General features: G+C 30.7%; 1 protein-coding gene across 1 annotated transcript in view; it reads left to right on the forward strand.

The window, feature by feature from the left end:
• Window positions 1-12,901, forward strand: part of LOC111713223 (gamma-aminobutyric acid receptor subunit rho-2) — a 44,653-nt gene extending 31,752 nt beyond the window's left edge. Inside the window, exons 9-10 of the mRNA XM_023488047.1 lie at window positions 3,104-3,193; window positions 12,854-12,901. Coding sequence (XP_023343815.1) covers window positions 3,104-3,193; window positions 12,854-12,901 — 138 coding nt within the window. The remainder of the gene's footprint in view (window positions 1-3,103; window positions 3,194-12,853) is intronic.
• The last annotated feature ends 2,859 nt before the right edge of the window (window positions 12,902-15,760 follow it).

Consider the following 15,760-nt stretch of genomic DNA (forward strand, 5'->3'; position numbering starts at 1 on the left):
ATGCAAATTGTTTCAGTCTATCTAGGTATAAATCCTCCCCCCTCCCCACCCTTAGCTCTTATATTAGATTTTCCAAAATCAATTAGAAATTATATTTCTATTCTTGAAAATCACGTGATTACAAATTACAATTTAGGAAAAATTTAGAGGAGCGTTTTGAATCTATAGTTGAAGGATCACTTCACGTTAAACCAGAGGTTTTGGTTAAAAGTGCAGTTAGCTTAGATCTTATTTATGTTATGTTATGTTAGCTTAGATCTCATTTATGTTATGTTATGTTAGTTTAGATCTTATTTATGTTATGTTATGTTAGTTTAGATCTCATTTATGTTATGTTATGTTAGTTTAGATCTCATTTATGTTATGTTATGTTAGTTTAGATCTCATTTATGTTATGTTATGTTAGTTTAGATCTCATTTATGTTATGTTATGTTAGTTTAGATCTCATTTATGTTATGTTATGTTAGTTTAGATCTCATTTATGTTATGTTATGTTAGTTTAGATCTCATTTATGTTATGTTATGTTAGTTTAGATCTCATTTATGTTATGTTATGTTAGTTTAGATCTCATTTATGTTATGTTATGTTAGTTTAGATCTCATTTATGTTATGTTACATTAGTTTAGATCTCATTTATGTTATGTTATGTTAGTTTAGATCTCATCAAACGTCTCTCTATTTAAAATTGATTTTTAGTATTCTTCCTTTTGTACATTTTGTACATTTTGTACGGATTATGCAGATGCGTAGTAACAAAATATATGCAGCTTTTAAAATAGTTATAAACTTGTTCTGTTCTTGTTTGAGAATGGGAAGTACGCCTTGAAAGAAAAATGGGGGGTTTTGTTCAGATTCATTTTTCTTTTTTGAATAAGATTTCATCTTTTACGATTAATCCTATCAAGTCATATTTTTCTTTAAATGTTTCTTCTTTTAAACATTCTAATATATTCACGTTTTAACTTTTATATTTTTAACCCTTTTTATATTTTATAGAAAAAGGTAACACCTTTTAAGGTTTTTTTAATTCTGTCAATTTTAGATCGGTAGCATGGATTAAAAAAATAATTCAAAATAAAAATCGTTTAAATTACTTAACTCTCGAGAATTTTCACGAAACAATAATTTAATAGAATTTATAGATACTAGAAATTCAAGGCGCTTCGCGCCCATCTTCTATTTAAATTAGGAACATGTTCGAATTGTTTACATTTCAAAACAAAGATGAAAAAAGTTTTGCGGATTTTTAAAAAAAAATTCGCGGATTTTCAAAAATTTAAATTTTTTTACAAAATTAAAAACCTCTTAAACACAAATTTTTAAAATTTCAATCATTCATAAACCTTCCCTGGGGTCCTTAGATGTCCCACAAAAAATTTGGTCCCGATCGGTTCAGCCGTTTTGACGTTTATTGGATACAAACAGACAGACAAACAAACAAACAGACAAGCCAAATTTATATATAGATGATGTAAATTAATCAAAATCGGAATTGAAGTTTTTTCTCTTTTACATGTCCTGTCTCGCAAATGTCTCATCCATGAAATTTATTTTATGAATCATCCAGGATTCTGTTCATGAAATTTCCTATCTACTTAAGTCCTAACTATGAAATTAAATATATAATAAAGTCCTAACTATGAAATTTCCTATCTACTTAAGTCCTAACTATGAAATTTCCAATTTACTAAAGTCCTAACTAAGAAATTTCCAATTTACTAAAGTCCTAACTATGAAATTTCTTATTTACCAAAGTCCTAACTATGAAATTTACTATATATTAAAGTCCTAACTATAAAATTGACCATATGCTAAAGTCCTAACTATAAAATAGACTATATACTTAAGTCCTGACTATGAAATTGACTATACACTAAAGTCCTAACTATGAAATTTTTTATTTACCAAAGTCCTAACTACGAAATTTACTTTATACTAAAGTCCTAACTATAAAATTGACAATATACTTAAGTCCTGACTATGAAATTGACTATACACTAAAGTCCTCACTATGAAATTTCCTTTTTACTAAAGTCCTTACTATGAAATTAACTATATACTGAAGTCCTAACTATGAAATTTCTTATTTACTAAAGTCCTAACTATATGATTGCAAGGATGGGAGGGAACCCTCCCTGATTGATTGCAAGGATGGGAGGGAACCCTCCCTGATTGATTGCACGGATGGGAGGGAACCCTCCTAGATGATTGCAAGGATGGGAGGGAACCCTCCTAGATGATTGAAAGGATGGGAAGGAACCCTTCTTGATTGATTGCAAGGATGGGAGGGAACCCTCCTTGATTGATTTCAAGGATGGGAGGGAATTTGTAAAATAGAAGAAGAGAATCCCGAATATTTATTTATTGAAAGAAGTGATGAGGGTTCACTTATATTGGTGAAGAATAGACCAAAATACAAAGTAAACTTAATCAACCCTACAATTGTTTTTCTTCAGATGTCAGGAGATTCTTCACTCTGATAGATAGATAAATGGATCTTTACACATTTTATTGATTTTCATTTTTATCACCGATGATTTTCGATTTTTAGTATACCTAGGTACTGCACATTTTACTATATCTGTAGTATAATACTTAAGTAATGCATACTGTACTATATCTAGGTACTGGACATTGTGCTATATCTGTAGTATACCTAGGTACTGTATAGTGTACTATATCTGTACTATATCTAGTTACTGCATATTGTACTATATCTGTACTATACCTAGCTACTGTATACTGTACTGTATAATGTACTATATCTGTACTATACTTAAGTACTGTATAGTGTACTATATCTGTACTATACCTAGGTACTGTATAGTGTACTATATCGGTACTATACCTAGCTGCTGTATATTATACTATATCTGTACTATATCTAGGTACAGTATAATGTACTATATCTGTACTAAATCTAGGTATTGCATATTGTACTATATCTGTACTATACCTAAGTTCTCTAACTGTACTAGATCTATACTAGATCTAGGTACTGTATACTGTACTATATATGCAGTATATCAAGGTCCTGTACACTGTTCTGTATACTGTATATCTAGGTATTGTATAGTGTACTATATCTGTACTATACCTAGGTACTGTACACGGTATCAACTGAGGTTATACTGGCCTGTCCTATGAAGTTTAGCGCCTACCCTCTGGACCATCAGACCTGCAAGTTTCTGGTATGTATTATCACACATGTAGATATTTTTAACATCTTGTTATTTAGGAAGCATAACAGATAGATATTGGATAGTGTGTATGCTTACAGTTATAAAACAAATAAAATGCTCGCACTCTTTATGTGCATGCACAGAGATCTATACAGCAATGAATATTATCAAATTTCAAGACCGAACTCAACTTTTTTAACAACTCACGTAAAATTTTTTTTTTTGCCTGAGAACTGTAAATTGAAGAACTGAGAACGTGTTTGCAGTTTAATTCACTAATCACTATGCGCGCTGAATTCACTCTCATTTTTGCAGAATTTTGATTTACCGAATTACAACAAAATTGTTGTTTGTGTAGACTAATTTATCAGGTTTTTTTGTAGTAAATACTAGCTGTAGACCATTTATTTATACTATCTGGTGTAGTATGATACAGCAGAGATTTTGAAATTATAGAAAAAAAAATTTATTTAGATTATTAGTTTCTATTTTCTCATTATTCACAAAGATTTTCTGGAATTATTAAAAAAAGACGACATTTGAAGAATTTCAAGAAATCTGCGAATAAATTCAAAGAAAATAAGAAATTCAATATAATGATATAATAATTGATTCTAGCATTGATTTATTGACAGAAATATGTTCCCAACCATCTCATTAGTTTACTGCATAATTTTTACTTAATTTTTCGTCGTCGTTAGTTAGTAATTTAAAAAAACCGATTCTGAAAACGTATCCATCTCCAAAGTAGGAGTTTTGAAGGAAGAGGTTTCCTCACTTCGTTAACGATCGTTAACGACGACCCTTCGTTAATGATCGTTAACGAAGCATCTGTACTTATCATTGAGTAGTTTTTAAGAAAATATCAAGAAAGTTTAGCTCCCCCACAACTTTTTAACTTCATGTAAGACGATCGACATTCAATAAAGTTGCATGTAATTTTTTTGTCAAAAAACGGTCGTTTTTCCAAAAACGACCGTTAAAGTTCGTCTTTTCGTTAACGATCGTTAACATAATTGTCAATAATTTTTTTTCAAAAACAATCGTATAAAAAATGGTCACAAATCGTTTTTAAAAATAACGAACGTTATTCGTTTTCTAAAAGTTCAAAACGATTGAGAACGAAACAAAAAACGACCGTTTAACAATCGTTTTCAAAAACGATTAACAACCCTAAGGGCAATGTATAAAGGAAGAAGTAAAGCATGGCAATGTACAAAGGAAATGGGAATATAGGGGGCAATGTATAAAGAAAAAGGTTAAGATAGGCAATGCATTAAGGCAAGGTTTTAAACAGGGAGAAATAAAAGGCTTTACGAGGAATGTTTTAGGAAAAATGTTTAATAGTGTATACACATAATATTAATACATGAGTTGATCCAAGCTTAAGTCTTGAAAGCTCAGCAAAAAGAGATTCATCTTAATATATATATTAGATGTCTTAAAGGCTAAAGCTAAACATAGGATTAGGTTAAATAAGCTTATTTATCCAAACTGTCCTAATTGGATACTTTTAATCAGTAACTCCTTTTTTGTTTATTACTAATCAAATAATTTAACTATTTATGACAGTTCCTTCCCTAATTATAATTTATAATTTTTGACAACAAACAAAGAAAAGGCACATTAAGGGTGTGTTATGGTAATAAACGATGATCAAAATTGAAAAATAGAATTGTACAAAATTAATATAGAAAAAAATATTATTGTTATTTTCACAAAAATGTTGTTTTCAAGAAGTCTAGTTTTAACACAGTATTTTTCAAATCTGCTTTATTTTTGAATTGTTGTATTTCAAGCAAAGCAAGGCTTAATTTTAGATCATCAATACGTTTACTGACTAGAAACAGAACCAGAAACCCGGTAAACACAAAACAGAAACCCGGTCAGAACAAAACACAAAATGCGGTCAACACAAAACAGAAACCCGGTCAACACAAAACAGAAACCCGGTCAGAACAAAACACAAAATCCGGTAAATACAAAACAGATTCCGGTCAACACAAAACAGAAACCCGGTCAACACAAAATAGAAACCGAAACAAAACCAAACAGAAACCGGAACAAGACAAATTAAAAACCGGAAAAAAACTACACACAAACCGGAACAAAACAAAACAGAAACCCAAACAAAGCAAAAGAGAAACACGAACAAAGCAAAACAGAAACCCGAACAAACAAAAACAGAAACCCGAACAAAGCAAAACAAAAATCCAGAAAAAAACAGAAAGTCATACTCGAAAAAAAATTCTTAATCAATTATCTGTTATCCGTTCTGTTCCTAAAAAATGAATATTTTACAATAAATTAAATTTGCATACTTTTACATGGTTGATTTTCTTTTTGATGTTTTATTTGAAATGTTAAACATTTTAACATGAAAATGTGGGAATCATTGAATCTAAAATCTGGGTGATATGCTTTCCTGAAGAGAATATTGGAGATATTGTCGTTTTTCTAGGTTTAAAAGTGTATATTTTTGTCAATTCCGCCTAGTTTTTCTGAAGTGTAAATGTGCAATTTACTTTTGCAAAGAAATCACAATTTTAATGGTATTGTTGTGAATCGGGCATTGTCATCTCTGGATAGAGATTAGAGGGCCACTTTAAGTTAAGCTTTAAGTACCTTTAATTCAATATAGTCGGAACATCCAGAGGAGCAACTAGCACACTTCTACCGATTTAATTAGTGGAATTCACAAGATGAAAACGTTGGCAACGGTGAAAAAAAATTCCGATAAGATTTGAAATTCAAAGATTTCATACTAAAGCAATTCTACGCCCAGTTTCGAATCAAAAATTACCCCAGTTGCGCTTCATTGAACATCTGATATCAGCGTACCGACGTTTTTATAACAAATATATTAGCTTAGAGTCCTCGCTTGTTGCAAAGCATATGGGTATCTTGATATGGGTGATATGAAATTTCCTGTTGATCACTGCTTAACAAAACGACTTGGGGAAAAATATTTGATTGAATTAATTTCCTCTTTACCATTGATTAGTGGATTTTGCACTGTAAAGAAAAATAGATATATCGATATATTTTAATGTAAAATCTATGAATTTTCAAATTTCAGCAGTCTTTGGGTTCTAACGAACTCTTCTTATTAATATAATCCATCTGATCTTGGTTTAGAAGAATAAAGAAGTTTGATGGCCAGAATAAAATAGTCTCTGTGAACATTTGTTTTGGAAACATTTTGTGGAAATGTGTTTGGGCAGGACGGACGTATTAAAAGAAATTCGTCACCGAAATATCTTACAGCCTACAGAAAACATTTGGTGGAGAACTAAAGAATAAATATAAAATAAATGTTGTTTAAAGGGACTGTGTCGGAATCTCAAGGGGGGTGTCAGATTCAAACCGGTAATTTTAACCTTTGTCTTCACTCTGGGCCGTAGTAAATTTCAATTCGAACAGGACCTGCCGAGTTTGTACCGGCCTGCCAGATAACAGCGTGTACTGACTCTGACCCGATCCTATGACCATATTTTGTACAGTACGTCGCCCTAACCAGACTAACATACGACAGGGGTCAATTTTCTTGGCCTAGTCTTGTCGGAGGGCTAACCATGACAACTCCCATGGCGCGTTCAGACTTTTTACAATACCCGGCCTAATCCTAGACCTATTTGACCGACCACAATGGCTTAGTTTACTGTGTCTTATCAAGAATGAATGAGGTTTCCAGGTCTCTGATTTGAATATTGATTTTGTAGATTTCTGTTTAAAGAAACAAAAGAGAAAACTTGTCTTTAACGGAGAACCTTACCTTCTTTCATATCATTGATTCTTGATTCTCACTGTTTTATCTAAAACTGTGGTATTGGGGTCTGGGGGAATATTCCCAGTCCCCCCTCCAAAACTAGTACATTATAGTACATAAAAACAATTGCTTGGCTCGACTTTATTTTTAATTAAATTTTTTAGAATTGGTAATATTTTAATTTTAATTAAGGGTTGTTGGCGTTAGCACACACATACAAAACATATTACAATATATATCAGTAAACCTGTTTCCACTTTGTGTTTGAAGTTTTTCTATTTTTTCTAATTAAATAACTGCAGAATGTCTTGGTTCCTAAAGTCACCAATATGACCAGAATTTTGTGTGGAATATCCTTAACCTTGAATGCTTGATCTCGATATCCAATGATCGAACGATAAAAAGAGAAAACCCTTTGTTTAAACAAAAGAAAGAAAACCAATGGTCAACAATTTTACATTCTATGACGTACAGACCCTTGCACCCTGCAGACCCTTTCAAGTAAGAAATAATTAAAAAGGCTTCATTTCTAAAAAGGCAATTAAGAAGTAAAAAAAAACAATATGTATTTCCAATGAGGGTGCTATCTCTCCAAGAATTAATTATCCGAACCATCTCTAGAGAAATTAATTAATTAAATAAATTATAGCTACCTCCCAGAGAGAAACCAAAAATAAGAATTGATAATTAGATATTGATATATTCATTATACATTTACATAGAACAGCTATACATTATACATTTACATAGAACAGATATACATTATACATTTACATAGAACAGATATACATTATACATTTACATAGAACAGATATACATTGTATATTTACATAGAACAGATATGCATTATACATTTACATAGAACAGATATACATTGTACATTTACATTGAACAGATAGCTTTAACAAAATATTTGGACTTTTATTTATTTACGTTTTAATTCTGGTATTTAAGTTGTTTATTTACTGGTTCTCTTGTAAATCATTACGTTTTTGTTTTTGTGCAATTGTTTCGTCATGGTTATATTGCAATCTTTTACGTCCTAATTCTCTTGTGATCGTTTCTGTCCTAGTTTTCGGGTAATTGTTTACGTCCTAGTTCTCTTGAAATTGTTTACGTCATATTTCTCTTGATTGTTTCTGTCCTAGTGTTCTTATAATTGTTTGCGTCCTAGTTGTCTTGAGATTGTTAACGTCCTAGTTCTTTTATAATCGTTAACATCCTCGTTCTGTTATAATTGTTTAAGTCCTAGTTCTGTTATAATTGTTTACATCCTAGTTCTCTTATAATTGTTTACGTCCTAGTTCTGTTATAATTGTTTACATCCTAGTTCTGTTATAATTGTTTACGTCCTAGTTCTCTTATAATTGTTTACATCCTATTTCTGTTATAATTGTTTACGTCCTAGTTCTGTTATAATTGTTTACGTCCTAGTTCTCTTATAATTGTTTACATCCTAGTTATCTTATAATTGTTTACGTCCAAGTTCTGTTATAATTGTTTACGTCCTAGTTCTGTTATAATTGTTTGCTGATTAAGTCCTAGTTCTGTTATAATTGTTTGTTGTTTACGTCCTAGTTCTGTTATAATTGTTAGCTAATTAAATCCGAGTTCTGTTATAATTGTTTGCTGTTTAAGTCCTAGTTCTCTTATAATTGTTTACGTCCTAGTTCTCTTATAATTGTTTACGTCCTAGTTCTCTTATAATTGTTTGTGTCCTAGTTCTCTTACAATTTTTTACTCTCCTAAACCTGATTATAAAGGTGTAAAGAATGTATTGAGAAAGAAGTAAACAAGGTTGAATAGAAAATATAACCTACCACACTTTTTCATCAAGCAAAGGAAGCAGATTATTTAATGCTTGAAGAAGTATGCTTGATTCCTTATTTAGAATGTCAAAGCTGTCTACCTACACACTACTTACTGCATTGCAGCAAGCTGAAAACAGATTTATACTGATGCAGTCATTCAAAGAAATCCACACATTGCAAGGTTTTCCAATAAACATGAGAAATAAGTTTAGTTTAACTCGTTATTGATCCATATCCCAAAAACATTTTACTAATACATTCAATTGCCTTGGGGAATGGATTTCCCAAATGTGGTTTTGTCCTGATATTAATTAGTTAAAAAAACTAAGATTTTCTAAATATTGATTATCTATTAGCTATGTATAAAACGAGGATAAACCCCACTTTAATGTCTTTCATTATTAAAGATTTAAGTCGTGGTTTAGTTCTGATGTTTATTTACAATTTGTTTTATAAAGGAAATCTAGTCAGAAGTGAACTTTTTTATGCAAAATAGTGCTTGACCTAAACGCTTGACATCGATATACACTGTGACAGCTTTTAAATTTAAGTTGTGTTATCTCTTCATTTTAGTAATCCTTGCAAGTTCATCGAAAGAAATTAATTAAATCTGTAGGTCTTCTTGATCCAGGGATTCAAAATTCAAAAGTTTTGACCTCTAAGTCAAAAGAGAGTATTGGTAAACAAAACTCCCAAGTTACCTTCTTGGGGTCTATATATTTGCGTAGCTTTTAATTTTAGTAATGAGAAAACAAAACTCCCAAGTTACCTTCTTGGGGTCTTTATATTTGCGTAGATTTTAATTTTAGAAATGAGAAAACAAAACAAAACTCCAAAGTTACCTTCTTGGGGTCTTTATATTTGCGTAGATTTTAATTTTAGAAATGAGAAAACAAAACAAAACTCCAAAGTTACCTTCTTGGGGTCTTTATATTTGCGTAGATTTTAATTTTAGAAATGAGAAAACAAAACAAAACTCCAAAGTTACCTTCTTGGGGTCTTTATATTTGCGTAGATTTTAATTTTAGAAATGAGAAAACAAAACAAAACTCCAAAGTTACCTTCTTGGGGTCTTTATATTTGCGTAGATTTTAATTTTAGTAATGAGAAAACAAAACAAAAAATGTAAAGAAACCACATGAAATAATAGTTCTTTAATCAAATATTGGTATCTACAAAACTCCCTGACTATATCCATGAAACTTGGATTCCTATACGTGTTTCATTACAATATTTAGTTTTACTCTACACTAATGTTTTCTAATCTTTAGACTCAGATGTACTGGCCAACTTGTTCAGACAGGACAAAAATTAACAATCTCATTTGTAATTCTGATAAACTCTTCTGCTTTTATAAAAAAATCTTGAAATACGCCAGGATATCATTAAACAAAACTGAATTAAATGAAAGAAGAATTTTAGACTTGTATTCATACTGTACCATTTTCTAACCAGTCTGTTTTGTACAAACTAGACTTGTATTCATATTGTACCAATTTTTAGCCAGTCTGTTTTGTACAAACTAGACTTGTATTCATACTGTACCAATTTCTAACCAGTCTGTTTTGTACAAACTAGACTTGTATTCATATTGTACCAATTTTTAGCCAGTCTGTTTTGTACAAACTAGACTTGTATTCATTCTTTAGCAATTTTTAATCAGTCTGTTAGGTACAAACTAGACTTGTATTCATGCTGTATCAATTTTTAACCAGTCTGTTTTGTACAAACTAGACTTGTATTCATGCTGTAAACCAATTTCTCACGTGGCATAATTTTGACCGATTTTGTTGAACCTCCCAAGAATTAGATCTTCTTGCCACTGTAGTTTCTGTAGAAAGAAGTAAATATTTCCATTAACTGTTAGAGCCGTTGTCTGAATACGTTCAAAACTGTTAAACTAATTTTGACCTATGCTACCCGCGGGATACTGAAGGGTTCTCTGATCAAAAAAAATCAGCTGATTTGGTTTAGCCGTTCGGCCAGCTATAGCTAACATATATATATATTTCTTAGCTGTAGCAGGCCAAATTGTTGGACAAAATGGAATAAGTATATATGAGGAAACCCAAGGGTACCGCGGGGGAGCCATAGGCTAATAACTCTGTTTTTAACTTGTTTTCAAAACCTGGGCAACGGTGGGTACTCCAGTTAGTTTACAATAAAATTCTGGTTATTATAGTGTATCCTTCTGTAGGCTAAATGATGATGTTTTCAATTAAAAAGTGCTCGTTAGAAAGATAATTAACGACCTCTGACAAACATGATTCTCCTAGAAATAAATAAATTGTTTCCCATTTTCTATTTTTCTTTTTTTTTCAAAAACTTGAAGTTTAATTGAAGCGTTTCTACCGAGAAACTTATTACAATTCATATTCCGCTTTATGCATGATGCAACAGATATGATCGAATTTATAGGAGTGGGGGGGGGGGGTCAGGTTTTAAAAAATTAAGAATTTTTTACTTTTAAAGGGCTTCGCACAAATCAGAGAATTTGGTTAATATCTTTAATTACAGAAGTTATTCATAATTTTCATAATCCATCAATTAATAATTTGAAATACTTATAGGTCAGTCACATTAGGTTGCACGGATATTAGGATTATAAAATTATAGTTTGAGCCCCCACTCATCAAATACTTCTTAAACTGTTTATTATGTTTCTCGAAAGAGCAAGGGAAATAAAATGTTTAAAATATACATTATAATAATAATAATCTTTTTGCCAAGTGCTTTATATTATGTAATTTGATATAAATCCTTTCAAATAATTAATTATTTAAGCCTCAAAAAATAATTAAAAAGTTAATTATATAATATTAAAAAATCAATTTTGTTAATTTTACTGCTTAATTAAAACAGTTGAAAACAAACATAACCACCCATAGAAATAAAAGTAGAATAAAACAACTTGTTGAATTTCATTTTATAAGACTCAGCGTTGCCCAGGGTTTTCATAGTTACTCCCGCTATTTACCCGCGCTTGGTCGTAAATTACGATTTTAGCTATTTTTTCCACACAAGTGGACCCACTCAACTTAGAATCTCAAAACTATCGTTCCCGTGGGTCTCCCGAGTTCTCCAATCAAATAGGTCAATTGGTTCCTGGGTTATGATCGGACATCCAAACAAACAAATAACCAGAGATTACAACTTTATTATAAGACATTGTGTGGTTGAATCTAAGATTCACAAGAAAATAACTGATGCCGTAGACTTTTGACATTTCAAACTAGAATTATACTATATCTGAAAGTCAGGATTTAAAATGTGTAGATACGCTTACCATTTTGTTGCAAAGACATAGTTATTAACAAATTATAGTTTAGTTCCTTTTTAAGAATTAGAATTATAGTTTAGTTCCTTTTAAGAATTTGAATTATAGTTTAGTTCCTTTTAAGAATTAGAATTATAGTTTAGTTCCCTTTTAAGAATTAGAATTATAGTTTAGTTCCTTTTAAGAATTAGAATTTTAGTTTAGTTCCCTTTAAGAATTAGAATTATAGTTTAGTTCCTTTTAAGAATTAGAATTATAGTTTAGTTCCTTTTTAAGAATTAGAATTATAGTTTAGTTCCTTTTTAAGAATTAGAATTAGATTTTGGGATGAACTTTAAAATATAACTTTAGAACTCTGTCATTTAACGTGTTAAACGTGACCGGAGAATGACAGTATAGACTTTTATATCATAATTCATTTCACCATTATTTGAAGGGCACCCTAATCTCAAGTAAACATCCATTCAAAGATGGCAATACCCGATTCACAACGGTACTCTTGAAACCTTTAGCTGATAAATAAGATGGAAGATATTAACGTTTTCCTAGGTTTAAAAGTGGTTGAATCTGATAATTCCTATATGTTTTCCTGCAGTAGAAATGCGCAAGTCACTTTTGTAAAGAAACCTCAATTGAAAGTAATCATTTAATTATATTCATTGATATCTAAATCATACTTAATCAGACAAAGCTTCTAATGGTATCATAGTGAATCGGAAATTAACATCTTTGTATGAAGATTCCAGGGTCACTTAAAATCCTTTTTATAATTTACTTTCTACTAATAGAATATAAAACATCTCTGCTTTCAGGTTGGAAGTTATATACATGATGATACTCAAATATATTTTACAGGTTAGTTTCAGACGTTTCAAAATAAATTTTAGACACTTGTGATAACATTCCCAGAAAATTTTTAAAAAAAGGGAAAAAAACCATCACAATGGCAATTTTGGTTTCATTTCAAATTTATTTTTAATTACTCCCTAGTCCTTTTGATAATTAGTCTTTTTAAACTCCAATGACTATTTAGTTTTTCGTGGAAGAGGTTTCCTATTTTAGAATTTTACTTTTCAAATCTTCGCACTTTTTGGAATCTTGAAAGTTATGAAATTACTTTGAAAGAAAAATATTATTAAACGCCATATAAACAGTAAATAGAAATTGGATCAAGAGATTATTCAAACATGTGAGGTCAAGCAGACTGAATTGAATAAAAATGAAGTTAACAAAAGCTAGATCAAATCAAAGAAATGATAAATCTTTAGATAATTGCATAGGAAGTGATTCTTTAACACAAACTCTAATTTATTTTCTAACCCTAATATCTTTGTTGTAGACCTTAGATATTTCAAACTATGAGTTCTGTTAGATCAAATAATATAGGTTTGAAATAGCATAGGTTTAAATGATCAGGTTGCATGATAAGATATAGGGACTAGAAAATTTTAATTTGTGGCAAAGACTCAATTCCTTTTGTATCCATTTCTTGACCTGTTCCACCTTAAAGTTTTGCAATCCCTTGGCCTTTTGGTTTACATTCTTTACTCATTACTAATTAACACTGGTTTGTGTATTAATTCGCTTTATTTCCTGCTTTTTATCTGCTGCATAAATCGGTAGACAATAAGTACTTTTTATAGTAAAAAGAACAATAAAAAATGATCGACTATCAGACAGAAATAGAAAATATCTTCTTAAACTTTTCTACGAGGAAGGGTTAAATGGAGCAAAGTTATGAATATGGAATATGCAAGTTGAAACTCTTTAATTTAAGGGTCATATGAAATTATATGAAAAGTCCCTTTAATGCTTTATATCACTTGAACTTACATGAACAGTCCCTGTATTGCTTTATATTTACTTTAAATTACATGAACAGTCCCTTTAATGCTTTATATCACTTAAAATTACATGAACAGTCCCTTTATTGCTTTATATCACTTGAAATTACATGAACAGTCCCTTTATTGCTTTTTATTTTTTTTTCTGAATCTATAAAAGCTTTGTTGTGGGTTTACAGATATTCATGCATAAATGGGTTCTCCTGAGTCCCAATAAGTCTAATATATTTTATCTTTGTATTCAACATTCAACAATATCCAAAGTAATGCAAACAACTCACCAAACATTAAATGTATGTCCTTTGTCAAGAAAACTTTTCATCAAGAAATACAATTCCCAGGGGGGATGATAGTTCTCTACCTGTGTGCTCAGTTAGCTGTACTGTTGTTTCGCTACTTAGCGATTTCCCTAAAGACCTAATATATAGAAATAGAATCATGAAACATTTTAATGACATTTTTTTCGTGCATTACCATTTAAAAATACTTTTTGCTGAAAATTCTACATTAATAACCTATAGAGAGATATTCCATTTTTCTCTTGCTGCCTAAAGGTCAAATGTCAAATGTATGCTATGTAAGGTAGTTAAACTGAGTATGCAGCGTTGTGGACAAATTCTTTAGGATTCATTTGAGACATATAAAACGTTTCCACGGTGTATAATTACTGAGTTTAAGTGCATAGTCGACGTTCAAAATCATGAATTTGGGTGGGTACGTTTTAAGAATCGTTTTTTTATTATTAAATAACGACGACGAAAAATAAAAAAAATTATACATTAAACTGATTAGATGTTTAGGAACATATTTCTGAAAAGAAATTTGTCAATAAATAAATGCTAGAATCAATTATTTCGTTTTCATCATTATATTGAATTTCTTATTTTCTATGAATTTATTCGCAGATTTCAACAACAAATTAGTTGTAGAATTTTTTTACATTTTTATCGACGTTATTTAATAATTAAAAAAAAAACAATTCTGAAAACGTATGCACCGAAAATTACGATTTTGAACGTCGACTTTTCTCTCAAACTCAGGATTTATAGATCTTAAACAAGTTTTATATGTCTCAAATGAATCCTAAAGAATTTGTCCACAACACTGCATACTCAGCTCAACTACTTTACATGGCCGGTCTGTCCCTTTAAGTGATGTGCACTGTTCACATAAACAATTTTGATTTTACCAAGCTGAGTTTCGTTTTCTAATACTCTTTTAAATTTCCTCCTCAGTGGTGTACACTGTACAATGTATATTGTACAATTACATGTGTAGACAACCAATATATCTTAACGTGCTAGAGAGAAAATATAGCAAACCCACAAAGGATGAGACTGTATTGTAAAGACGGTTCGAAACTAGCTTAATCCTAAGGTTAAGTATATTAATTTAATGGCTTGGATTATCAAATGTTGGAAAAAGGAAGGTTACAATGCAAGGAAAGTTATTTCAGAGGTGTACGCATCTTTTGTACTGCAGTGTACTGTCTCTGGGCGGTAATGTAAACACAAGACGGATGTCGAAGCCTGACATGAGATCCATCTTCCACATCATCAATGAAATATTCTGGTCATAGGAGCTATTGTCAAAATTATCAAAATTTAAAGCTTTTAACCTCATCGGATACTAAACTAACACTGATGCCTTGTTTACAAATTCCGCCCAGATAGAACTGGTTTCAATGTATACGCAGAGTACACATAACTGCAATTAACTTTCCTTGCATTATAACTCGGGGAAAAAGGGAGAAATAAGTTTACAATTGCAGGGAATCATGAAGGAAGCCAACAGTAAAAAATCCGTACAGTCGTCTCGGAAGTTATATTCTTTGTGGGTAACCATGTACATGGAGTTGGTTCTAGTGGTGAAGCG

This window comes from Eurytemora carolleeae, unplaced genomic scaffold (assembly GCF_000591075.1).
Source record: "Eurytemora carolleeae unplaced genomic scaffold, Eaff_2.0 scaffold1393, whole genome shotgun sequence".
NCBI lineage: Eukaryota > Metazoa > Arthropoda > Copepoda > Calanoida > Temoridae > Eurytemora > Eurytemora carolleeae.